General features: G+C 43.6%; 2 protein-coding genes and 1 long non-coding RNA gene across 6 annotated transcripts; all 3 read left to right on the plus strand.

The window, feature by feature from the left end:
* Positions 1-4,414: 4,414 nt before the first annotated feature.
* Positions 4,415-8,088, plus strand: MRPL20 (mitochondrial ribosomal protein L20). The gene is made up of 4 exons (XM_052793342.1): positions 4,415-4,558; positions 5,779-5,889; positions 6,168-6,245; positions 7,877-8,088. The coding sequence occupies exons 1-4, from the start codon at positions 4,472-4,474 to the stop codon at positions 8,048-8,050; spliced, it is 450 nt and encodes a 149-aa protein (XP_052649302.1). The 5' UTR covers positions 4,415-4,471; the 3' UTR covers positions 8,051-8,088.
* LOC128144467 (uncharacterized) lies at positions 6,255-7,279 on the plus strand. The gene is made up of 2 exons (XR_008236092.1): positions 6,255-7,135; positions 7,166-7,279. It is a non-coding gene; the product is annotated as an uncharacterized LOC128144467 (long non-coding RNA).
* A 515-nt stretch (positions 8,089-8,603) lies between the features above and the next one.
* On the plus strand, positions 8,604-19,517 carry CCNL2 (cyclin L2). 4 transcript variants are annotated; one of them, XM_052791509.1, is made up of 11 exons: positions 8,604-9,152; positions 10,148-10,222; positions 10,508-10,617; positions 10,887-11,007; positions 12,258-12,322; positions 15,129-15,228; positions 15,314-15,418; positions 15,603-15,744; positions 16,550-16,667; positions 16,750-16,842; positions 18,137-19,517. In XM_052791509.1, exons 1-11 carry the CDS (start codon positions 8,829-8,831, stop codon positions 18,489-18,491), a joined length of 1,608 nt encoding a protein of 535 aa, XP_052647469.1. In that variant the 5' UTR covers positions 8,604-8,828; the 3' UTR covers positions 18,492-19,517. The 4 variants fall into 4 exon arrangements, with proteins under 4 accessions (XP_052647469.1, XP_052647467.1, XP_052647470.1 ...); XM_052791507.1 differs by lacking the exon at positions 8,604-9,152 and adding an exon at positions 9,703-9,727 and having other exon boundaries at positions 18,137-19,420; XM_052791510.1 differs by lacking the exon at positions 8,604-9,152 and having other exon boundaries at positions 10,152-10,222; positions 10,443-10,617; positions 18,137-19,420.
* Positions 19,518-24,333: the final 4,816 nt, after the last annotated feature.

Below are 24,333 nucleotides of genomic sequence, written 5' to 3' on the forward strand. Positions count from 1 at the left end.
GGGGCCCAGCGTTCACGTAACTTCATTAAACAGCTCCAGTACCTCGCAGGACAAACGACAGTGCAAAATGGCAAAACTGCTCCCTCCTCATGCCTCTATGGACACATGGATTACTAGCTGACTGAAAGCACTTTATTGAGCAAATGTGATTACCTGCCATGTCTAAAGAATTAAAGGTTGAGCCTTTGCATACTAACGGCAGGTTGTCATGTAACAGTGTCTTAGGCTGCAGAGACAGGTCACTGTTTATCAATATGTCTGCAGTTTAACAGGAATATCACAATAATCTTTCTTTGACTACAGTTCTTGTCTAGTATCATTTGGTCTGTTGCAGTTGCATTTAACCTTTGAAAGCTCTCCGCAGCTTACACCCAACTCAGTGATGGACTGAATCTATCATTATCTTTGACTGGAGAAGAGCTTAGCCAACGGCAACAAAAAAAAAAGACCTGGAAGCAACAGACCTGCAGATTCTTACTGTAGAATGGAATGCTGACAGCATTTCTGAAAGGAGTTTGATGACTAGAAGAAAAGGCATTATCCTGTTAACCACAAGATAATATTACCAGCGACCATAATGCCTTCAGTCTCTTCGTTAAAAGCATTTGGCATCATGCTACAGACAGAAAACAAAGACAATGTTTTCAGAGCCTGTATACCTCAGTTCTGAAGTCTCTGGTCATTACCAGCGGTAATCAAGCACTACTAAAGAAACACTATTGCACCTTATCCCCAAGTATCCACTAAATCCTCAAGATCCACAGTCCTATACAACTGCTGAGGTGAATATCAACCAAAAAATACAGGCGCAGCTTAGACCGAAAAAATTTCCTGGCTAGAGAAATTTCAGTGGTATGGGCATGAGAGTTAAAGATGAGGGTTGAAAGGAGTAAAGGGGTAGCTTACATGGTCATTTCCACACCTGCTTTCTACAAATGCATAATAGAGAGATTTCAAAGCTTACTTTACGTGTTAAAAAATATCTCGACCCAGAAAAATGCTTGAAACGTTAGTGGAGTGGAAGAATGGTAAACAAGAGTAGAAGTCTTTGAAAATATAAAATTCCAAACTTCAGAACATAAAACTGAACTATTATGAACAAATCTTAAAGGCTAAGTTTGAGAAATTAAACCATATAAAAATGTACTGATTTTAATAGAAACTATGAAGACTAATGAACAGGCAATGATCTCCAGACAAGTTGTAGAGGCATTCTTTATTAATAAACCAAACAGATAATGCATTACACATGTGTACTCTTCAAAACATTCCTCAATATTCAACAAACGCCTTAAAATAACTCATTTATATGAGTTCTTAGTTTCAAATTTGGGATTCTTCCATGAAAAGAATGACTACACAGAAGGCTTAAGGCTTCGCTGCAGCACCGTCAGCCAAGAGTCCGCACAGACCCACACCCCGGCTACGGGGAGCACGGAGAGGTCTTGCCCCTGGCCTCTTAATTACGGGCTACTCGCAGCACGCAACAGACTGCCGCACGCACGGGCGTGAAGCCCAGCTGCAGAGACCTCCTCCCCGTTTAGGGAGCGGACAGTCCGAATGAGTTTGGCATAAAGCGAGAGACACACAGCCAGCACCTCCCTTGCAGGGAAGGCTTGTGGGACGGGATCTCCACGGAGGGCTGTCACGCTAAGAGTGGCGTCAATCAGCAGCTCGACTCAAAGGAGGCTGACCTGCTCCACGCTTACAGGCCTGAGTACCTGCCGCAGGGGCTCATACGGAGCCCGCCTGCTCCTCGGCAGCAAGGCGATGCGCTCTGTACCCACCCAAATTCCACCTGGGGGAAGGCAGGAGAATCCGTTGGGTAGTGCACGCAATGCTCCTTGCTTTCTGCTTCTGGGAAGAGCAAGGAAAGTACGCTGCAGTATGTCAGGACCTAAGCATCCAAACCAACGCCTTCCGCAACAGCCACGCTCCTCCACCTGCACGCACACACACACGTGCACACGCACGCATACCCCAGGTTACTTTTCCCAGAAGAGAAAACGAGAGCATGTTGCGGCACCACCTCCAGCCTCCTCCTCTCCCAGGTGGAGGCAGGTACAAAACTACATCCAGCCTACCGTGAGGTGGCCGATACTTAGCTACTACAGGTCTTCACAGCTCCTCTCCAGGTGCAGCGCATGGCATGCACCGAGGCTGCAAAGCCACGGTCCACGCATCTGACTTACAGGCGAGCCCCGCTGAAATTTAACTGCCATGAGGGCCTGAAGTCCCGCAGGCAGACACCTCGACCCCCATTACGGAGCGGGCTCTCTCCTTCAGGGTACCGAGGGCCTACAAATAGGTAGCTCATGGGTTCCACCCTGGTGAGAGGGGAGCCACGCTACGCAGGCTGGCATTGCGTGGCATAGTGCCACCGGTGCGGAGACCGGGACCCCATTTACTGGGCGGTCCCACGGCTCAGGCCTCTCAGGAGCTCTCTCTCCCCCAGAAATGGACACCCTGGTGACTTCAACCCTCCTTACAGGGCAGTCACAGTCAGCGGCGGGCAAAAGGGGTAGCTTGGCCACAGGCCAACCGAGCAGAGACCATAGCCCTCCTTAGAGAGAGGCCTCGCTGCTCCGGGTAACAACGGGGTTCAGGAACACCAGGGAAGGCCAATCTGCATCCCGAGACCTGCCTACACAGAGGTGCCAGTGTCAAGGGTCCCTTTCCTTCTCCAACATCTTCTGGGACTTGCATCTTCGGCCTCAGAACTTGCTATCTCTGCCTTTTGTTGTCTTTTGTTCTTCTTGTCTTCTGGAAATAGTGATAGCATTATGGTCAGCTATTAGGCAAAATATTTTTCTACAATTTTCAATATCTGTTTTATAAATAATAATAGATATTTGATGGAATTACAGTATTTTCAAGACTGCCATCTAATCCTGTTGCACTATTTAGAGTCAGCAATACCGTTCATAACAAATTCCCGTGTCTCCGCTCTGTAATTCCTTTAGAGAACATATTTGTCTGCTCAGTTCTAGCAGCCGATCCCTCTTTCTCACTGTTGTTCGCATAGTCTTTACATAATTTCTTCTCTTAGCGTTTTCTCAGACATTCTTATCTTTATATCGTTTCTCAGCGCTTTCCATAATTTTCTTTCCCTGTCTCCCATCAGCAATTCCCACCGCAACCCATTTCCATGTGTCCTCTCAGACAGGCTTCAGTTTGTGTCCTTTTATCATCCTTGCCCCTCCTTTGGGCGGGCACCCAAACTCGTCAGGTTAATGAGCAGTTTGTGAGCCCTTGGGCTTGGGGGTCATTTGTGGAGTAACTTCTCCTTCCCTGCAGACGGGGCCATTGTTGGATCTTTGTATCAGAACATGGAGCTGCGCACCCTCCAGCACGCCGTCCCCCTCCTGTTGCTGATGTCTGAGCTGATGGGCTTTTCACCTTGGTTCCTTGCTGTGCAGGGTTTGTCTTTAAGCAGAACTTGCCCCACCACAATGTTTGAGACATTAACTCTTTCAGTGTCTCACACTGGCGTTTGTCAAGGATTAAGCCTGTCAGAGACTGGTACTTGGGAGTGATGAGCAAGAGGGAGCCATGAGCAATCGCAAAACTTAATTAAATGTTTGATGAATTTACGATCTTGTTGAGAAGGCACAAGCAGAGGCCTTGCTTGAACAGATAGGGCTGGAAAAGATAAGAACTCCTGCCTTTGTTGTCGTCCTTGTAGATAATTTAGCTTAAACTAGCCATATGGTTTTACATCACTAATGAAAACTTAGATAATAAGAGCACTAACAAGCGTTTTTTTTAGGGACTAACCTGCATTCTTTAGGATAAGATGTATCGAACATGTAAAGGACCACACTGCGCAGAATCACCTGCGGAGGGTCAAGTAGTGGACCAGTGAGGAAGACTATGGAAGACCACCAGAGACCTCCAATGCGCCTGCGTAAAGGACATTTGCATATGCTAGTAGTTTCCCGGAAAACTAAGGAATATGTACAACATTTCTCGGAAATCTAGTGAGTATGTATGTAGAACATGTACTTAACCTGCACAGTGAGGCCCGACGGCGCGCACCATAGGTGGAGCGATCCCCCGCGCACCCAGCGCTGCCAATAAAGAATACCTACTTAATAGTTAATCGAGCTATTTCGATTCTTTGAAACAACACCGTGCAGCAACCAGCACCTTCGTTGCGTAGCCGCGCCAGCCGTGCACCGGCCCGTTAGATGACGACGTTCACAGTCATTATTTGACAGAGCTTTCGCCGCATTTGGGCAGAAATACCACAGCACGCCGTGTCACAGAAAGCAGCCAAAACAAGGCGGCCTGGCGCTGCGGGCGGGGTGCGCTCCCCGCCGGGTCCCCTTCCCCGTCCCCGTTCCCCGTCCCACGCTGCGGGCCGGCGGAAGGGGCCGGGACCGCGGACCGGGTCCCGTCCCGTCCCCCCCCATCTTGTTCCCGCCCCGGAAGGCGGAGGGTGCCGGGCTGCCGTGAACCGGCGGCGGAGATGGTGGTGCTGAGCGCTTCGCTGTGGCTCCGCAGCCGCGTCACCGACCGGTTCTGGAGGGTGCAGGAGGTGCTGAAGCATGCGAGGGTGAGTGCGAGAAGGGGTGAGTGTGAGAACGGGTCTCTCTCCCCCGTTCAGGTTGCTCCCCGCCGTCGTTCACTCGGCCGCCTCCCGGGGGGGGGGAATGCCCCGGCCTCCCCGGGTCTGGGGAGCGAGCGAGCGGCCTGTGGTCTCCCTGGGGTGTGCGAAACGTCCTTCCCCAGCAAAGCAGGGGGGGGTCAGGCAGCGAGCGATACAGCGGCGCTTGTTCCTAGCCACCTCCGTGAAGTTGATGTCGATTTAGCATTTTCTGCGCGTGGAAATTTGTCCGTATTTGATTAAAGGTGGAGGCCACAAACGCGTCTGGTATCTGCGCCGTGACGCGGCACACACCGGGAAGGGCAGTCTGTAAATACAGCACGCTGTTGACTGGTGTTGGTTGTGGGGTTTTGTTGTGGTTTTTTAAACTGGGCAAAGGAGCAGAAAAAAAAAAGATTTTTAACTTCGCTCTTCACGTGCATTTCAAAAGGTGAAAGAGACTGCTTCGCAACATGATTTCAACTGAAGTTCAAGCTATTGTACCTAGGCTCGGGAAGAACCTTTTTCAAGGGCAGACTGTTAGCATCCTGGGAGGTAGTACATCTTGCTGTAGTATTGAGATGGAAAATGTTGAACTAAGTGACAGTGTCTTGGTCTTGTGGTGCCTAAGCTGCCCACAGTACCAGTAGTAGTTACTTATTTCTCTGACCGTGCAGCACTGGCTGCTTCTTCCTACTTCATGTTAGATGGATGTCAGTGGTAGCTTCAGTAACCTTCTTTCATTATGCCTTCTGTTTGGGCAACTGCAATGTTTTTGACATATCAGAGGCTCCTGTCCCATCCCTGTATTCATACTGACAAAACTGGGAGGGCAGCTCAGGAATGAGAATAAATGTGTGAGTTTAGGGGTTGGCTGAAAGCACTGAAGATGACTTTGTGATTGCCTTCCCCCTGGAACCGCAGCCTAAAATGAGGTCTGGTTTTGGCTCCCTCCTGCTGGACTGAAATTTTTCAGCCTGCTCCAACTTTTCAGCTTCGGGTTTCCCATGCTACAAAACAAAGAAAGAATTATTTTCATTATATGCCAACTGAAGGCTTAGCTGATGTTTGTAAAGTATTTTGTGATCCTTATGCAGAGTTGTGAAGTGCAAATGAGCATATATTAGTATTACTGAAGGGTTTAACAGCCTTAAAGTTAACTGAACAAGAACATCTTGTTTTTGTTTCAGCATTTTCGTGGAAGGAAGAACCGCTGCTATAAGCTGGCTGTAAGAAGTGTTCAGAGAGCTTTCGTGAAGTCTACAAAGGCCAGAAGACAGAAGAAGAGATTCCTAAGAGCGGTAAAGAGCAAAATGTTAGATGTAAACCTTGAAATAGCCATTTTCCTTACTGGGGGGCTCTTTCAAAATGTTTTACTGGTGGGTGAAAAATACGAGGTTAAAGTAAGTATAGTCCCTCTGTGGTCTGAAACATTCTGAAGTTCATACATGTATATGTTGCACTGAGAAGACTGTAGGTCTGAAAGTGTTTTATTTACTAAGTGTGAGCAGATCAGCATGACAAAAGGTTTACTCTTAAAGTATCTTATCATCCAACATGTTAATTTTTACACTTTTAGCTCTGGATCACTAGGATTGAAGCAGCTTCTCTTGAACATGGTTTGAAATACCCAGCTTTCATAAGCAATCTGCTTAAGGTAAGGATGGTGCTTGGAGAATAATTGCTCTGAAACAAAAAATTGGAGAAGATGTCTCATAGAGGTCTTCTCAAGTGCCAGGCAAATTAATTTCTTAAAATTCTGAAATCTTTCAAGTAGATGTAGTCTGACAAAACATATCAAAGGGTTGCTGGTTACTGTCTAAGAATGCAACTGCAAAGAATTGAAGCTGCAGCCTTCACTTGCCAATCTTTGAAGAATAACGGTGGGGACTTGCAAATTGGAGCCTGAGCAATAGAGGCATAGGGCACAGTGGTGGGACTGAAAAGCTCCTTCCGGCAGATCGAACTTCTGCCAACGCTGTCCTGCTTCCTAGTTCTAGTTACGAAAGGCCTTCTGCTTATGAAAGGGGTTTCTTTCACTTCGGGAACTAAGTTCTGCCCTAAAGCTGTTTCTCTTCTTTATATGCATAATCCCCTTTTATCCTGGTGAACATTGTTGCTCTACATCTTGTTCTGTCCCCAAAACTTTTACTGCGCATCTTAAGAACGAGACTTGTAAAATGCTTTTACACTTGTTGCTACCGTGGGCATTAAGTGACGGCTGCCTTTCCTTCAAGAAATTTAAAAATACAAAGCTTGGATTAGCAAAAACAACCCTAAGAAATCTCTACTCTTTTCACTACTAGCTTTGTGTTTTGGTGAGCATGGACAATGCAGAGTTCGTGCCATTGTCCGTTGTTCTTAAACGTGCTGGGGAATTGGTTTTAATTTGTTGATGCTGGAACTGTAGAATTAAGACTTGTTTCTCTTGGCTGTGATCATAATAAAAAGGTAGTGTTTCTGCTTCTTGAAGTGGAATTACATACACATTTATAGCATATTTCAAAACATTTTATCTGTGTTTCAAATAAATAGATAACTTTCTAGGTTTTCTGACGTGCTTAGATAACTTTCTAGGTTTTCTGATGTGTTTCCTGTAAAATAATACAGTTTCTGAAATTTGTACACTCGTTCTCCTGGTTACTGTTGTCATACTGTAACCAAAAGAATCAAGCACTGCCTAAAAGCTAACTCATTTTTCTTTTTTTCTTTTTTTTTTTTCCTCCTCAAGATGCCTGTCCTTTGATTCTTGTCTCAGAGAGGTATATTTTTGTAAGGTTCTCTGTCAGAAGATCCAAAAGAAGCATACTGTTTTATATAATAACTCCCTCCTAGAATATGCAGTTAACTGTGCAATATCTAGCGTCGTTAAGAGTATTTGATCCTGCAGTCTGTCTTTCTCTACTCCAGCACACATTTTAAGATACCAGGCGCTGCCCGAGCTAGCAGCTTTCTAGCACAAAAAGTAAGCTTGAATATGTCTCTTAAGAACTGAAAAAAATGCCGTGGATTAACCTGTAACACATGGCCTTCCGTGAAATAAGAGATTCTTCTTCAGTTCTTGGTTTCTGCCAGAAAGACTTTCTCAAAGTCAGTAAACAAATCTTACACAGCGGCTTAATGAGATCTCCATGTCCAAGAAGTCATGTCTGACAGCTCTCTAATAGTTCCAAAATTGTACAGTGTAGAATAAAGGTAATTTGCCTTAAGACCTCAGGTAATCGTTAAGCATTGCAGTGTTGTTCCTAAAAATTACAGTACTTAACCCACAAATTTTCTTGCATTTAGTCCCAGGTGGAGCTGAACAGGAAAATGATTGCCGATTTGGCTATTTATGAGCCAAAGACATTCAAGTCCCTAGCTGCCTTAGCCCAGAGGAGGAGACAAGAAGGCTTCCTCGCCGCCCTGGGAGACGGAAAAGAACCAGAGGGGATATTTTCACGTATTGTACACCACTATTGATATTAAAACAGTCTGCAGCTACGTGTTATGAACAGGAACTTGCGTTGCAAAGTAAACTCGTTCGCCGACTGCTGCTAAGTTTGTAGCTGTGGAACAAAATTCTGTAAGGATGGTTCCAGAAGGACAGGGTGGGTCCGGGCGCGAAGGTCGCGCCTCCGTGACTTTTTCCCCGCCGTTGTTAGAAACCGCGGTTTGACGCTGGCAGCGGCAAGTCAAGCCTGTAGAATTTCCAGCGTTAACGACGTACGTAGCGTGCGCACGCTTTCTGTTCTAATAAAGATTCTTTTTTTTTGGTTTTGGTAACTGCCGCTGGGAAAAAAAGCCCAATTTTGAGTGGTCACTTCTGGCGTTGCACAGGCAAAAAAGCCTGCCGTGGCGGGGGGGGGGGGGTAATCTCGGCAGGCAGGGCACGGAGCCCAGCAGCAGCCCGGCTTCGGGAACAGTGCGGGCCAGGCCAGGCCAGGCCGGGCCGGGCCGGGCCGGGCCGAGCTCGGAGCGGCGGGGAGCCGCGGCCGCCCACTACGGGCCTTGAGGGCGGTGGCGGGCGGCGGAAGTCCCGCCCCCCCTCTCGCCTTTTTCAAATTCCGAAGCGGTGCGTCACGCCGCTCCGTTCAGCCCCGGGGCTAACGTCAGGCGTCGCGACGGTCGGGCCAATCGGCGAGCGCCGCTTCGCCGCGTCCCACCAATAGGCGATGACCGGAGGTGGGCAGAGGCGCCGCCCGGTGGGGAAGGAGAGCTGAGCCAGGCGAGGCGGCGGCGGCACCACCACCACCACAAAATGGCGGCCGGGTCGGGCAGCGCGGCGGCTGTGGTAGCGGTGGGAGGCAGCGGCCCGGCGGGGCCTCAGGCTGCTGGCGCTACGGCGGCGGGATCCGGCCCGGCGGGGAGCGGTGCGCCGGTGCCGGGTCCTGGGGCGGTGCTGATCGGGGACCGCCTGTACTCGGGGGTACTGATCACGCTGGAGAACTGCCTGCTGCCAGAGCACACGCTGCGCTTCACCCCGTCCATGAGCAGCGGCCTCGACCCAGATACCGAGACCGAGCTGCGCGTCACCGGTTGCGAGCTCATCCAGGCAGCCGGCATCCTGCTTCGTCTGCCGCAGGTGGGGCTGGGCCGCGGCCTAGCCGGTCGGGCCGGGGGGGGGGGGGGGAAGGCCTCTCGCCGGCGACCGGGGAAGAAGGCCGCGGCGGGGCGGGGCGGCTGCGGGCTCGGGCCTCTGTCTTCCCCGACGGGGGAGAGCTTTGTTCGGGCGGAGCCGACGCTCGATCGCTAGGCCGCCATCCGCGGTCACAGGTGTGGGGAAGGCCGGGGAGGTTGCCCCCTTTGGCCGGGCTTCGGGACGCGAAAGCCGCGGGGCCTGCGGCCTTCCCCGCCCGGCCGGCAGCAGGAAGCGGGTGATGTAACCGCCTTCCGCCCCCGCTGCCTCCCCGGGCCGGGCGGGGGCTCCCGCAGTGCTTTTTCTTTTTCTTTTTCTTTTTTTTTTTTTTTTTTTTTTCTTAAGATCGGGGTTTGCGGAAAGAAAGACTTCTTGGGACTCCTGCGAATTGCAGCGAGCTCGGGAAGGTTTTGTTTCTTGGCGAACTCCAATCGCAAACAGCCTCGTTGCTCTCCCGAGTGTAAAACTTCCCAGGCACCTTCTAGCTGCCGAGTCTCAGCTGCTCAAATTGTGTTATGAGTGTATGCAAATCGTAATACGGTTAGATTCCCCGCCCCGCCTTCCACGCCAAAAAAGTAAAACTTTTTCTGGCATACTCTCATAACTTCCAGTTTTATTGGGTTCTAGTGTTTAGGTTGGTTTGTTTTGTATTTTTTTTTATTTATTTTGGAGCATGTTTTCGTACTTCATAAAAGAAGTTTGCGATTTAATGTTTGTATTTGACTTGCAGACAGCGTGGTGCCAATAACATTTTGGGCAACTTAATTTGTTACTGAGGTCGGGGTGCTGGTTTTCTTCAGCTACCACTGAACTTACTCCCGTGCTTCAGCATAGCTTGGCTAGTCTTCTGGGTCTTAAATCTGTTGAAATCGTTCTAGGTAATTTCTGTTTGGAACTGGTCGTTGTTTTGTTAATACCTGTTGTGGTTACTTCCTTTTTAGGTGGCTATGGCTACAGGACAGGTGCTATTTCAACGGTTTTTTTATACAAAGTCTTTCGTGAAGCATTCCATGGAGGTAAGAAAATATTAAAAGATGTATATGGCTACAAATGTTATTTAATCTTTGATCTGTTTTGGCAAGTTGTCATCTTAGATGTGATCAGAGTGTTAGTAACTAGCCTGTAGATTTTACTTACCGATCAACGTGATTTTACAAAGCTACGTAGTACTGATTTTGTCAAATTTTTAGCATTTCCTTGCTTTACCATCATTTTCTCTTGTTATCCCTCCTTAAGCTGTTGGAGGAGATCAGTTCCTGATTTGAGCAAAACATCAGTATCTTGCAATACTTATATTTCAGCATGTGTCAATGGCCTGTGTTCATCTGGCATCCAAAATTGAAGAAGCACCAAGACGCATAAGGGATGTAATTAATGTATTCCATCGCCTTAGACATCTACGGGAAAAAAAGTAAGCTTAGACTTTGAAGTATTTATGTTGGGTTTTAATTATTAAACTTCGTGGGCCAATGATAGCGTCGTTCCCTGTTTCATAAATCAGGGAACATCTTGAAGAGATCTTATGAAGGGGAGAAGTGAGTTGACCCATTTTACTAAGTAAATATTTTTGGTGGTATAAATAGCGATGTCTCTTGTTTTTACCCGAATACAACTTTACCTGCATATGAGTACTCTTTGAAGTTATGATTATCTTCTTCAGAATTTGAAATTGTCTTGCAGAAAACCTGTGCCTCTAATACTGGATCAGGAATATGTGAACTTGAAGAATCAAATTATTAAGGCAGAAAGAAGAGTGTTAAAGGAGTTGGGATTTTGTGTTCATGTAAAGCACCCTCATAAGGTTTGTACTGTATAAGTTAACTTTTATAATTGGGTATTGCACATGCTATAAATGCTTTGAGTAGACTGCCTAACTGCATGGAAGCTGTATGGTTTGTAAGTGATAATGCTAGTTAATTTGGTAAAGCTAGCTTCTTATGATCCCAATGTCTTCTTTCTCATTTAAGAGATTCTTACTAGTTGGTCTTGTATCACTGCTGAATGACGACTGGAGGTGGATGCAGATACTAAGTATTTCTTGAAGTCATATTATAGAAGTAGGTAGCTTTGGTGTTAGAAAATGTCAACTAAACATAGATTCTTAAGCAGAAAGGAATTTGGAGAACTAGGATTGTGATAGCCTATTATCAGAAACACGGTGTGTCGTGATCACTCCTTGTGGAAACATGCTGAGGTTATTAAACCCATATGAGCTAGTTAGCAGTTTCTTATGTTCTAAAAAGTACACTCAGGTGTGGGGGCTTCACTAGAAATGAGACAATTCTCAATATTTAAGTATCACGTGTCAAGGCTAGGATGATACTTGAAAGATGCAAATGTTTAAGTTGGTGCTTTAGTACCATTAGGATTATGCCTGAAGTAGCTAAGCGTGGTAAAAGAACCTCCTACTTCTGTGCCAGCTGAACTTGGGGTCTTGCTCTTTCTTCCTCTAAAAACTACTGCTGTCTCAAAGTCTTCATTAGAAGCCTACTTGACTTTCAGAATTCACTCATGTTATCAGTACCCCAGAGGACAATTGTACTTGTCTGTTAATTGGAATGAATTTTTGCTATTAGAGTAGCCTTTTTATCTGCATTCTTCTTTTCCTTTCAAACCTAAGACGACTAGAACTGAATAAACTAGTGACACACAACAAGTTAGATCTGTTCTCGACAAATACTGTTATACTTCTGTTACTGCTTATTGCAGCTAGCAATATTTTCTCCCAAGTTACAGCTAAAAGGAATCATGAGTTATATAGGAGAACATACCTAGCTTGAAAACAATTGAAGACAAGACATCTAGATGAATGGCACGATGCCTAAGCTCAGAAGACGGAGAGCTAGGAAGGTCAGATCTGGTTGAGTGTCCAACTTTTGCATTGGAGAGCAGAAGCTGTGTGGATAAACACTGAGGATATTGCAAACACTCCCTCATGTGGAGTGTTTTAGAACTTGAAAGAGAATAACAGATGCCTCATGGATGTCCCTCTGAAATAAATAGGTGGCTCTCAAGATTCTTGTTAATAACTCAATAACCCATATCTTCCAGATAATCGTTATGTACCTTCAGGTATTAGAATGTGAACGTAACCAACACCTGGTCCAGACTTCATGGTAAGTTGATTTTCTTTGTTATAAGAGACCAGCAGGGGCAGTAGCAGAAATATGTCACTTGAGGCACTCTGGGCAACATTGCTCAGAAATGATTGTGGGCCATGCCAGACAGTTCCAGTGTTTCTTGGCGTGCCCAAACTGCTACCCAAATGTTGATCGGCCTCTTAAGTTAGAGGCAGTGTTTTAATGGTAAGGTAGCTTTCCACCCTGACTTCTCGCTTCCCTCCTCTCTGCTTTCACTTTTCAGCTGAAGGGAAAACGTTGAGTGGGTTATAGCGCTTCCTTGGTTTTTTTGTTCTTCAGAGAAAACTATGTGTAGTTAAAGTCTGTTACCAGTGCTGGGAAATGGCTTTTCCCAGGGCTTGAGCTTGATTATAGGTGTATCAAAAACTCAGCACAGATAAATTTCTTTTATCTGTATGGATAATGCAAGACGTCAGCTTCTAAGACTGGATAAACTCAATGTTTTCATGTTTGCCAAGAAATGTCCTCTCCCTTGTCGCTCTCATTAGAGTAAAGATTTGCTTGGGGGTGGGAAGCTTATGTAAAATTCCAGGTCTTAAACTTAACAAATAGATAATGCTTTTAAACAATAATGCTTTTTAACAATATTGTGGTTTAAAAACATTTAGTGAATCCAAAGCTCATATTTCTGCTGACTGAACTGTCTGGTACTGTGACCTGTGTGTAGAGAACCAGTTTTGACTTTTCTTTTCTGTACTCTTTTAATCAAAGGGTAGCCTCTGAGGGTAAGTGACTAAGACTTCTCCTCTGCTGCCCAAGCGCTATGGTGCAGGGATAGCTGCCGTCTTCAGTCAAACCAAAGCAGGCTCTACAAAGAGAAGGCTGACTCTAGACAGGTGGTATATACATGATAGTATAGTAACTGGCCAACTGCTTCTTGTGCTTATACTTTTTGACTTTTATTTTTATTGTGCATTTTGACTATTGTATATTTTATAACCTGATTGTTGAAGTTCTGAAAGATTTTTAATGTTCTACTTCTATAACTGTTAAAATGATGTGTTCTTAAATGATAAAGCAAACTAAGGTGGGATCTAAGCCTTAAAGGGATGAATTAACAAAAACTGAAATCTAGTTTCCATTTGTAAACTAGCTAGGAAACATTTGAGTACATGTGTGAAGCTTGGAGTCAAATGTAATACTTAAAGAACCTTCCCACTACCAGATTTCCCAGTACCATTGCATGAAGTACTCAAATGTGAGTTACAGACTGCTCATTACCGGTTTTCTACTTGTTATGAAAGGAGGGGCAGGTGAGGAGGAGGGAGGAAGTTACCCCAACTGAGAAATGGTTCAGATGTTAAAATAATGTATTTGTGTGCTGATGCTTGTTGCTTCCAGTACCTGAAAACTGGTGGATATCCAGTATAATTGTTTTTTGAAATGTGCGTTTTTACAACATTACCTTTTTCTTAAAATATTGTGACAAGGATTCATTTCCTCATGTGTCTGATTCTGAGCCCACAGGGAAAATATGCAGAGGCCAAACTTGGAAGCAGACATGTTTTTCAATTTGGCAAATTAGAAAAAGGCTGTATGACTTCCAGATGTTTGAAGTACCACTTTTCTTTATCGCTTCTTTTGCCAAAAGGTTTGTGCTCTCTTTGTAGTGGGACAAGGAATATAAGACAACTGGGGCAGGTGGGAGTTTGATACTCTTGGGATTCAAGTTCCTTTTGTCTGTCCTATGTAAACTGGTTACAAGTGTCTGGACTGTGGTCTCTGGTTTGGATGGCTTGGGGGTTAGTGAATCCTTGTATACTGGGTACCCACATGGTTAATTACTATTTTCGGAAAGCATATTACTTTGAGGACTTTCTGTTGTGTCTGGTTTTAGCTTTTCCCCATCTGATACTTTGCTTGACCTATGTGCTCAAAAATCTAGATCTTTTTAAGCACATCAGCTGACAGATTCAGAGGAAGTTACTTTGTGTATTTAAGATTTAGAAGAATAATGCTTAAGTGTACTGACTGGAATATATGCAATATTTTACAGTTTTCTCATTCTGTGAATATTCATTTTAAGCAACCTTACTGAAATGGGACAATTTGGAAACCGTATTTCATGTACCAAAGAGGAGATCTGCCTGAATACTGAGTATTCTCCTGAATTGATGTTCCCAAACACCCTGATTTCTTCTATGGCTGCTTTTTGCATCAAAAATAATGCTTCTGGATGGAAAATAATGCTTCTGGATGGAAAATAATGCTTCTGGATGGAAAATAATGCTTCTGAAGGAAAAAGGGACCCCTTAAGTCTTCAGTGGAAGCTGACGTATGCTGAAGTGGACTGCATTTTCATGGGAGAACTACAGGAGCTGCAGCTTTCAGCAAACCATCTCGGTTCAGCCCTATTGCAGAGAAACATGTGAACCTAAAAGTCTATAACTGAGTACTTCAGATTATATTGTATGTTGTCTTGATGAAAATAACTTGTCTATTGCATGAGAGCAGGCCAGTAGAGATCCAGAAGGAAAAGTGAAGTTAAAATTGGTTCTCTTTTCACAACTGAATTTTCAGCAGCCAGCCAGTCAGTCAATCAAACTTAATTTCTGACACACATCCCTCCCCTTGAGGGATTTTTTTTTTTGTAAATTTTATTTTAACTTTTTTTAGTAAAATCATTCAGCTTTTCTTTAGATTTACAGGAGCATAATGTTGAAGTCTAGTAACTGAATGCAGAAAGAAATAGTCCTTGTAGAAGTAAAAACAAAACAAAAACCCAAAAACTGCCCAACAACTTTGTAGTGCCATGCAACTTTGCTGATATCCTGTCTTTCAGGAATTACATGAATGATAGCCTGAGAACGGATGTCTTTGTAAGATTCCAGCCAGAAAGCATTGCCTGTGCCTGTATTTACCTTGCAGCTAGGACGCTGGAGGTGAGCATACAGTTCCATTAATTTCAAGTTTCTTAGGCCTTTTAATAGGAGCAGAAAACTAAGCATGTCATCCCCTACCTTTCAGATTCCACTTCCTAATCGTCCACACTGGTTTTTACTCTTTGGAGCAACGGAGGAAGAGATTCAAGAAATCTGCTTAAAAATTTTGCAACTCTATACTCGGAAAAAGGTTTGCTGCTTTTTCATATTGTGAGCCATCATTATTGTGAGCTGCAGCTTAGACCACAAGTTGGAAAACCTTATCCCATTTGAAACTAGCTGCAAGCTAGTGGTACATTAAGTGGAACAGGATAGTAGTTACAGAAAGTCTAGTTTATTAAGTTTTGTCATAAGCGGTGCTCCTGTGTTCACAGGTTGATTTATCTGATCTGGAAAGTAAAGTAGAAAAGAAGAAATTAGCTATCGAAGAGGCAAAAGCACAAGCTAAAGGTCTAGTACCTGAGGGAGCCCCAAGTTTGGATAACACATCAGGATTTTCCCCTATCCCAAAAAATGGCAAGTAGTAGATAACTTGTTTTCAGTAACTCTTTCTCATCTCATTTACCCTTTTGGGATGCCTATACAGTGTGGTTTGGGGGGGGGGATTGTTGGTTTGGGTTGGTTTTTTTTAAACTGGCTTCTAGCAACTATTTATATGGTAGTTTGAATAGCATTGTAACTTTGTAATTTCTTGAAACAGATAAAGGCTGAAATTAAATTAGTCTAAAATTAAAGCTAGTTTAAACTTGTATAGTACAGGGACTTGCTTTTATGTGGCTTTGGCAATAAACTCAAACAAATACGTGCAATTGGCATGTTATGCTAAAGCAATATTAAAGCATAGGTATGATTAGGAACTCTGGCAGGAGTAGTATTTTTGGGTGATGGGTGGGGAATATTTTCCCGCTTACTTGGCTGAAAGTTTTCAGTCTGGTGCATGTATTGCCTAGAAGATAACATTTACCATATTCCTCCTCAGTTTACCCTTAAAAAGATATTGGAATAATTGGCAAGAAAAGGAAGTTACTGTTCTGCCTTCTTGAAGTGGCTTTGAAACTGCAATAGTAACATTGCTTAACGCCCTGTTGTTACTTCAGTATTTTGGCAGAAGTGTTTCAGATTAACTTCCGCCTTCTGTGAACTTCTTCAGATCTACTTCTTGCGGGTGGTTGTGCGTGCATGTGAGCACATATATGCAAGCTATGTGTATACAGTACTGATTATTACAAAGATGTTGAAATGGGGCGAGGGGAGGCTCTAGCCCTTCTTTCAGTCACTACACAGACTTTGAAAATGAGGTAACAAAGGCTTGTTCTTCTAGAGTCTCCAAAAGAGGTTAAAGGAAATAAGCCTTCACCGCTACCTGTTCAGGCAATGAAGAATGCTAAAAGGAAAACAGAGGGAGCAAAAAGAATGAGTTCAAATAGCCCAGTAAACGGGTAAGGCTTTCATAACGAAGAAGCTTATTCTTTCCCGTGACTACTTCAAGCAAAATAACTTACTGTTTATTGGCCCTCGCAGCATTCAGAAAGGAAGAGAAAGCAGAAGTCGAAGTGGAAGTCGAGATCAAAGTTATTCAAGATCACCATCCAGATCTGCATCCCCGAAGCACAGGTATGTACTATTGGAAAAGAAGGGTTTGCTGTGAGAAGCTCCCAGACCAAAATTTCACAGAGCGAGCTTTGGTAGTTTCTCAACAAGAGAGGCTGTGAAATAACATAGCAGTATGTGCTACTAGTTAAAACTCCAGAAATGTTACGGCTAAGAGTTGTACTCTCTTGGCTCACAGGTCAAGGGAGTTGTGGTGTCTGACCTTGTCATATCTGTGCCAAATAAACTGAAAGGAGAGTGTGAGCATATTGGGACATTTTTGAATGTCAGCCTGTTCATTGGCGACATACGGCCCACCAAGCAGCAGGGTTGGTTTGGGCTTTTTATGTTTAGAGTTGGGTGTCTGTGGCTACAACCTTTAGTGAATTACACTTTTACTGAACTGTACTGGAGTAGTTAAACCGTTTTCTGCAGTAGACGAACTCTCAACTCCAGCCGTAGTCTCATTGACAGTTGCTCCTGCAAAACCTTAATTTATGAAATATAAAATGATCCTGTTTTCTATCTAGTTGAGAGTAGTAGAGGTTCATGCCCCTCAGTCAGTGCGAGTTTGATTTCTTATTCAGCAGTCTGTATCCCATTGGGTTTGGGTGCGTACTGATAAAAGTATGGCCTTGTATTAATGTGTACGTGGAAAAGACCAGAGCTAAAGTCTGCTGATTAAAATTCTTCAGTGTTGAATTCAAAATTCCATTTTAGTAATTATCTGAATTTCATGAAACGTCTTTAAAATCTGCTTTCTGTACTGCCTTTGACTTTGAAGTTCAGCATATAACCATGATACCCACAGAGGGGAAATCGGAGACAGAAAGGAACATTAACTGCAAACTTGGGTGTTTTGGTGACAGTATTACTATAACTGAAACAGGAGAAGCAGTTGTACCTTTTGTCTTATTGTTGGCAGCACTTTGAATCTGGCAGTTACTCTTAGCTATTGATGCATGTTTTCTAAGTAGTGAAGGAAAAAAGTCTACAACTGAGACATGACTACTATAGTCCAAACAGATATGAGTTTCTAAAAATCAGTATCTCTACAATAACCAGATGTGATCAAGTCTAGGACACAAGATTAGTTTTCATGCGGTACTGAACAACAGAATACAGAATCGGGTGCCTGGTCTCAAATTATGCTTGCACACCTTGGCTCTGTAAGTGAGAAGCATTTGTCTATATGGTACTTAAAGTGTGTATGTGTGTATTGTGACTACACTTAGGTGCTAATAGTAAAGTGGAGTAACTCTGTTTAATATTAAGAAAATCATGTGTTTTCTCTCCTGTTCTTTTTCTGTTTCCATAGGAAAAGTGAAAGTTACTCCACATCAAGCGGTTCGAAGTCTCACAGCCGTTCTAGGAGCCGCAGTGACTCTCCTCCAAGACAGTTCAACCACAGTTCTAGCTACAAAGGTTCCAAGGTGAGAAGTTACAAGAAATCAAAAGACTACAAATACTCAACACACAAACCACGGAAGTCACGCAGCAGGAGTTCGTCACGTTCCAGGAGCCGATCCCGGGAGCGCTCTGACCATTCGGGGAAGTACAAGAAGAAAAGTCACTACTACAGAAATCACAGGCATGAGCGTTCGCGCTCCTACGAGCGAGCAAGTCATCGCTATGACCGAGACCATCCTGGCCACAGTAGGCATAGGCGATGAATAAAGCAAAAATTTCTTTCCTTTGGAATTTAAGCAGTGGAGCTCTTCCCCATTTGGTCTTTGCAGTATAGGGTTAACTTGGCTTGTAAACCACCTAGCTTGAGTAATGTCCATTCTGCTGGCAATTCTGTACTTACTATCATGAATCCAAAGGAAAGATACTAACATGACAGGTTGATGTGAAAAACTTTAATCTGATAAATGTCTTGGTGACTGTTCTGCTGGCGTGTCACCTAATAACACTGCAGAACTTGTCTCTGGATGCTCCTATGCCTGCTCTTTAGTAATTTGCATACCGTAGTGCATAGTGGAGTGGTATTTGGGACTTCCAGTTCTGCAAGCAGGACCTCCGTTGCTCAGTAATTGGAATACTGTGCTGAACAGTCCTTCCCTGTGGAACTAGAAGGCTCAAGACAGTTCATAAAAACCATTGGAGTGGCTTGGTGCTAACAAAGCTGTCTTTTCATACTGACTCAATTATGTTGTACAAATGTAAGGTGACTTTTTTTAGAACTGTTGCCTATATTAGGTTATATATGTGTATATATATTTTGCAGTGTTACAGTACAGTATGGGAATATGGCCTTACTAGCCTTTACACTTTATCCACAATGTAAATAAGCATTTGTTTAATACAGGTGGAAGATACGTACAGAAAATTCAAAACTTGAATTCTATCAAAAGACTTGTGTAGAAAATTCTGATAAATGTGAAAGTATTTAGCTCTGTGTATTGAGAGTAGTATATTTTTATCTGTGCAATGCTGTGTGCAGGACACCAGCTCATAAGACATTTCCTATATATACATTTTAAGTGGTTTGAAATTCTTTACTCAGGATCTTTGACACTCTGAAGAATTAGTAGTTTGTCAATCTGCATGCTTGTTGAAGAACAGAGCATTTAAAAAAAAAAAAAAAAAAAGGCAAAAACCCCACAGCCCAGTAGTATCAGTTCTAGTGGTATATCTGAGCTGTTACTCTCATGCTCCCTAATTTCATTAAAGTATTTGATTTTCTATTAAATTTACTTGATAGTAGTTTCTTATGAGCTATACCACTGTGCCTACTCATAAGGAAAGAAATTTGGTGCTAATGAAGAGATTATCAAATTGCAGTAGGTTTAAGACTAGCCTAAGTTCTTACACCCTGAATATAGGTATAGCAGAAGTCATGCTGGGCCCATCCTGGAAGAGTAGACTGGTGTAGTCTGTGATATAAGGTGCTATTATTTGAGCCTTTCAAGCTCTGTGAGTAGATCTTACTAGAACCACTGCCTGCTGGTTAAACTTCCTCTGTCCGTTCTGGGGGAAACAAGATGCGTGAGGTTTTTTGTGGTCAGTCTTGCAGGTGCCTTGGTGTGACAGTGACTCTCCTAAGACTTCTTTTAAATCCAAACCAATCTCATAGCAATTTTCTTCATTTTTAATATGGAGGCAGGCCAGCTGGAAGGATTTGCAGTCAGCCTTCCTTTAGCCAACCTCTAGTCTACCGATTTCCTGAGCTGGAGGTTGCGTAGGATTATTCCGTGTAATTACCAGTGGATGTATTTGTGAACTTGGCTAATCTTTCTTTGAACTAAGTGATGCGTTTGACCTCTGCAGCTCCCTTTGACATTCTGTTCCATAACAGGAATTAACTACTTTACACAACACAGTTGCCTGTTCTAAATGCATCATTACTGGATGGTTTCAGTGTGTGCCCTTATTTCCTGTGCAGGGGGAAAACTAGTTATTTCCTGGTCACCTTGCAGTAGCAGTAGTTGGTTTATAGTTCTTTACCATAGTTTGATTACATCTCAGCTGAGAAATGACAACTAATTGAGATGGGCAGCAAATAGAAGGAAAGCTCCTTGGAGCTTCAGCAGAGCACTGCTATGGAATGCAAGTTAATCTGTTCCTGAATCAGCGAACTATCTGCCTTAACTTGACCTTTGCACACAGATGGAAACTAATTACTTAGTATTTGATATGCTAAATAATTGAGTAGAAGCCAAAGTATTAAAGTAGCTCAGATATAGCGTGATACAAAAAGTAACTTGGATTCAAATATGAACAAGCTGAAGTAACAATGTTGTCTAGAGAGTTCCCATTTTAAGTCTTTCTAATTCTTACTACCTGGATATTACTTGGAACAGGTCAACCTCAAATGTCCATTTACTAATTCCAGTTCTAAAAGGTAGTCGGTGTTTCCCTGTTTAATTACTTCATTCTGCTGTGGATGCTTCCGGAATTGCGCCTTGTCCGGTTCCTGAGGTAAGCAACCTACGGGGAGGCAGGTTTCACAGCTGCAGCCTCCTCCAGAAAGACATGAAGAGGAATTGCCTTAGTTAAGTCTCAATTCTGTTAGCTAGACGTGACCTTTCTGCAGTGCAAGTAGCGTGGACAAGGATAAAGGTAAGACCCAGGCAACGTACACTTTTCTACGTGAATGTAATGTCACTTGGCATAAAAATCAGTATCTGTGTTCTGTAAACTACTGTGCATATGTACAGTGCTGAATAAATGGTAATTACTTTCTAGTACATCTGTTAAAATCTGGAGAGGAAGAAACAAGGGAGAATGTATATTTTTACATTAAAATGGTTTGGTTCCAAAACAAAAGAGATTATATCACAGGATTAAAAGACATCCTGTTCTAGAAGAGAACAATCTGTCTTTAGCAGCAAAAAACTGAATACAGACAGCTACACAGAATGTCTTGGCAGTGAGGTGGGTTTGGGAGAAGGTGCTCAGAGTAGCTAGAGGAAGTGTAGGATAGAACTGTTGAAATATGGGGGCTGATTCATTGGATGGGAGTGGATGCACCTCTCTTTCATAGAGGTGTGCCTATTCTCACTATCTGATGGTGTGGCGCACAGCCGTAAGGGCAGGCAAATGTTGTATCATTTTACTTTCCTCAGGAAGTCCAAGATTAAAGAGTTATCAGGTGTATTTGGTAACTCTAGGGGAATTTACAAGCAAGTAGTTTTTCAGCATTTACTGTGCTGAGTGCGAAGAAATGTGGTATCTGTCATAGTTGAATTTTTGTGTGTACACCCAGCAGTTACCATGTGCTTCAGATACCAGAAATTCATCGTGAACAGTAATGGCTCTGGTCCTCCTCACATGTGTAATAATGAACAAGCTGTACCGGTAACAACTGTAGCTGTTCTCTGGGAGATTGCAGAACTGTTGCAGAACCCTTTGACGCATGGAAGAGAGAAATGGGCTCCATGTCAGTTTGCAGGGTGTGAAAATGTTTCGGAGTGGATGAACATCTGTGATGGTTTTGGTGTGAGACGGCCACGGGGAACTGTTGAGACAACCTGGGGAAGTAAGTGCTGCTGACAACAAGCAAGCCAGAAGTCCCATTAATGGAGCTGACATTATTTTCTTCTCGTTTCTTGGCACCAGTTTGCATTTGTTCACTTAATCTTTTGTAAGCACAGTTCCTGTGGTAGGTGTCAAGTGGATGTGATTGGGCACAACGCTGTAAAAGAGCCTGGGAAAAAAATCAGCTTAGTCTTCGGAGAAAATGTTAAAAAATACTGTGTGAAGTCATTTCCTTGTACCTCACGTATGCTTACCACCCTCTTGCAACCCTCCTTTTTGTCTCTTTACATCTGATTAAGTGGCAGTTGCTTTTCCCAATGTTTCCTACAGAGCTGAAAGGAACAGGGCTGTTTTTTGTGTGATTAGAAAAACATCCTTCACCTTGGGGTCATCTGATGGAGTAGCAATGAGAAACCACTGATACTTGGCAGAACTGTGGTGGTTCATGTGAAGTGATGCGATGAGACAGTCTGCAACCTAACCGTGACTTTGGAAATCACCTTTGTGTCAGCCAGGCAGTCAGTCCTGCACATGAGCTCTTGGGGAACTTGTCAATTCTTCGGTGAAGAGCTTGCTTTCTGAACCTTTTAGTTCTTTAATTTCTACTTGTTTCCTAGGAACCAGAGCTGTATGTAGAGTAAATGATGTGTAATTCTGCTCAGATATTATTTCAGTATTTACTGAAGGATCAACTGCTCTTTTCTAGATACCATTGGCATTTTATCTAGGGCATATTTCATGAGGCTAGATAAGTGATGCAGGCCTGCATTATGACTATGTCTAAGTCCTTGTAGCTAGAAAATACGACAACCTCTGACCTGACCAGTTCCTCCAGCTGAAACCTGTGCATAGTGGTGTTACTGTATTTGTAGTACTGAGACCAATCTTTTTACTTTAGCTCCTGCCAGCTACCAGCGCTTGTGACTGTATCACGCATCATAAAATGAACTTGTTTCCAACCTGTAGCCCTACTGGGTAAGAAATTGTGAGAGAATTTAAGTTTTAATTTTAAGAAGGCAGAAAAAAAATCTAGTTCTCATGGTTACAAAGATTACAAAACACAGAAATTGGTATTGGGCTGAGCAAACAGACCAGGAGCTTAGGTTCACCTAAAACAAAAAACCCCCATTTTTATGTATGTGCATGCATATACAAGTCTTGGCTCTTAAGGTGAATTAACGACTTCTCTTTTCTGAACATCTGAAGACTGCACTATGGCTCTTGTTGATCAGAACATCTCTCAGGTTACTCCTCTCTGATCTCTCTGTATCTGGTGTTCACATGTAATTCTTTCTGCTTGGAGAGAGGTTATCTCACTGGCTAGAAGCTTTGAAGGGACAGTGCTTGCTGAAACTGCTGACTTACAAAACACTACACTCTTGGTGAGGCTATGGTTCTCTTTCTTCAGATAGAGCCTACCTGCTCTGCCAACACAGCCTAGTCCTCCTTTCTTCATGGGAAATAATCCTTTAGGCTTACTGGGGCTACTGTTTCCTTAACAATGGACTGCACAGCTATAAATCCAATGTGCAGGTGGATGGTCACACCTTCAGATCTGTATTTGCTCTCTACCAGCAGAGGGTCAGCCAACAAAGCTTTCCTTTTTTGAGGTGAGAGCCTAAAGAATTATTTCCTCACATATGGGACTTCGAGCCCAGTGTGTGCCAGGCAGGTGGTGACCAAGAGAGATCCCCCGACCCCGCGTGAGCCAAAGATAGGAAGCCAGTGGTTGACATGATAAAAGAAGAATTGAATGAACAAGGAAGCTTGGAATTTTTGAGATCAGGTGAGAAAAGCAAGTTTCATTTCCCTGTTAGACATTTGGAAGAGAGGCTTTAATTGGGATTTACCGTAAGTTTCAGTGCAGACATTGTCTCCATGCAGAGCTGGGTGCTGAGCCCTTTGCACCTCTGGAAAATCAGCATGGTGGGAAATGGGAGAGAGGTTCAACCTCTGTCAGAAACTGTCCACCTTTGTTGCTGAGCTCACTGCATGTACCTCAAGTCTGGCCAGAAGTTTTGGAGTTCATTGCTACCTCTGAAGCCCACTTAAGTTCTGATATGGCCACATCTGAAGTACCGAAACTGATCATGGCTTTGGCTTGTGGCAGAGTATTTTGTGCACCTCTGTTTGTGAAGGGTGGCTACTCCTTTCGTGTTTGACTTCCTAGAGTCTGCTCAAACTGAATTCTGCTGACCTGAAAGCTGTGGATTGGTGATTCAAAACCATTTAGTTAGAGGGAGTGTCTGTTTTAAACCTTATTTTGCTTGTTTTGCCCACAGACTATCACTCTAATAATGATTTATAGTTCCACAAACACTATAAATATTCTGATATTCTGATATGTCCTTGGGTGGAAAAAGTGCCAGAGACCTGCAAAGAAAAAAATAATCTTGCAGCATGTCCTGCACAAAGGCAGACCTAAACCAAAGAGGAGCTGAATGAATGGAGCTCACTCAAATACAGAAACTGCAAGTAGCAATTATTTAAGAGTATTGCTTCACACAAAATAAAAGTATTTTCTCCATTGTC

The sequence above is a fragment of the Harpia harpyja genome, chromosome 7 (assembly GCF_026419915.1).
Source record: "Harpia harpyja isolate bHarHar1 chromosome 7, bHarHar1 primary haplotype, whole genome shotgun sequence".
In the NCBI taxonomy this organism is placed as follows: domain Eukaryota; kingdom Metazoa; phylum Chordata; class Aves; order Accipitriformes; family Accipitridae; genus Harpia; species Harpia harpyja.

What these genes read in the sequence shown, in the direction of transcription:
- CCNL2 (XM_052791509.1), top strand. Translation starts at nt 8,829, where the DNA reads ATGGCGGCCGGGTCGGGCAGCGCGGCGGCTGTGGTAGCGGTGGGAGGC. An exon ending in AACTCTATACTCGGAAAAAG is followed by an intron (nt 15,419 to 15,602) that starts GTTTGCTGCTTT and finishes CTGTGTTCACAG; the next exon opens with GTTGATTTATCTGATCTGGA. An exon ending in TCTGCATCCCCGAAGCACAG is followed by an intron (nt 16,843 to 18,136) that starts GTATGTACTATT and finishes CTGTTTCCATAG; the next exon opens with GAAAAGTGAAAGTTACTCCA.
- MRPL20 (XM_052793342.1), top strand. Translation starts at nt 4,472, where the DNA reads ATGGTGGTGCTGAGCGCTTCGCTGTGGCTCCGCAGCCGCGTCACCGAC. An exon ending in AGGTGCTGAAGCATGCGAGG is followed by an intron (nt 4,559 to 5,778) that starts GTGAGTGCGAGA and finishes TTTTTGTTTCAG; the next exon opens with CATTTTCGTGGAAGGAAGAA. An exon ending in TCATAAGCAATCTGCTTAAG is followed by an intron (nt 6,246 to 7,876) that starts GTAAGGATGGTG and finishes TCTTGCATTTAG; the next exon opens with TCCCAGGTGGAGCTGAACAG.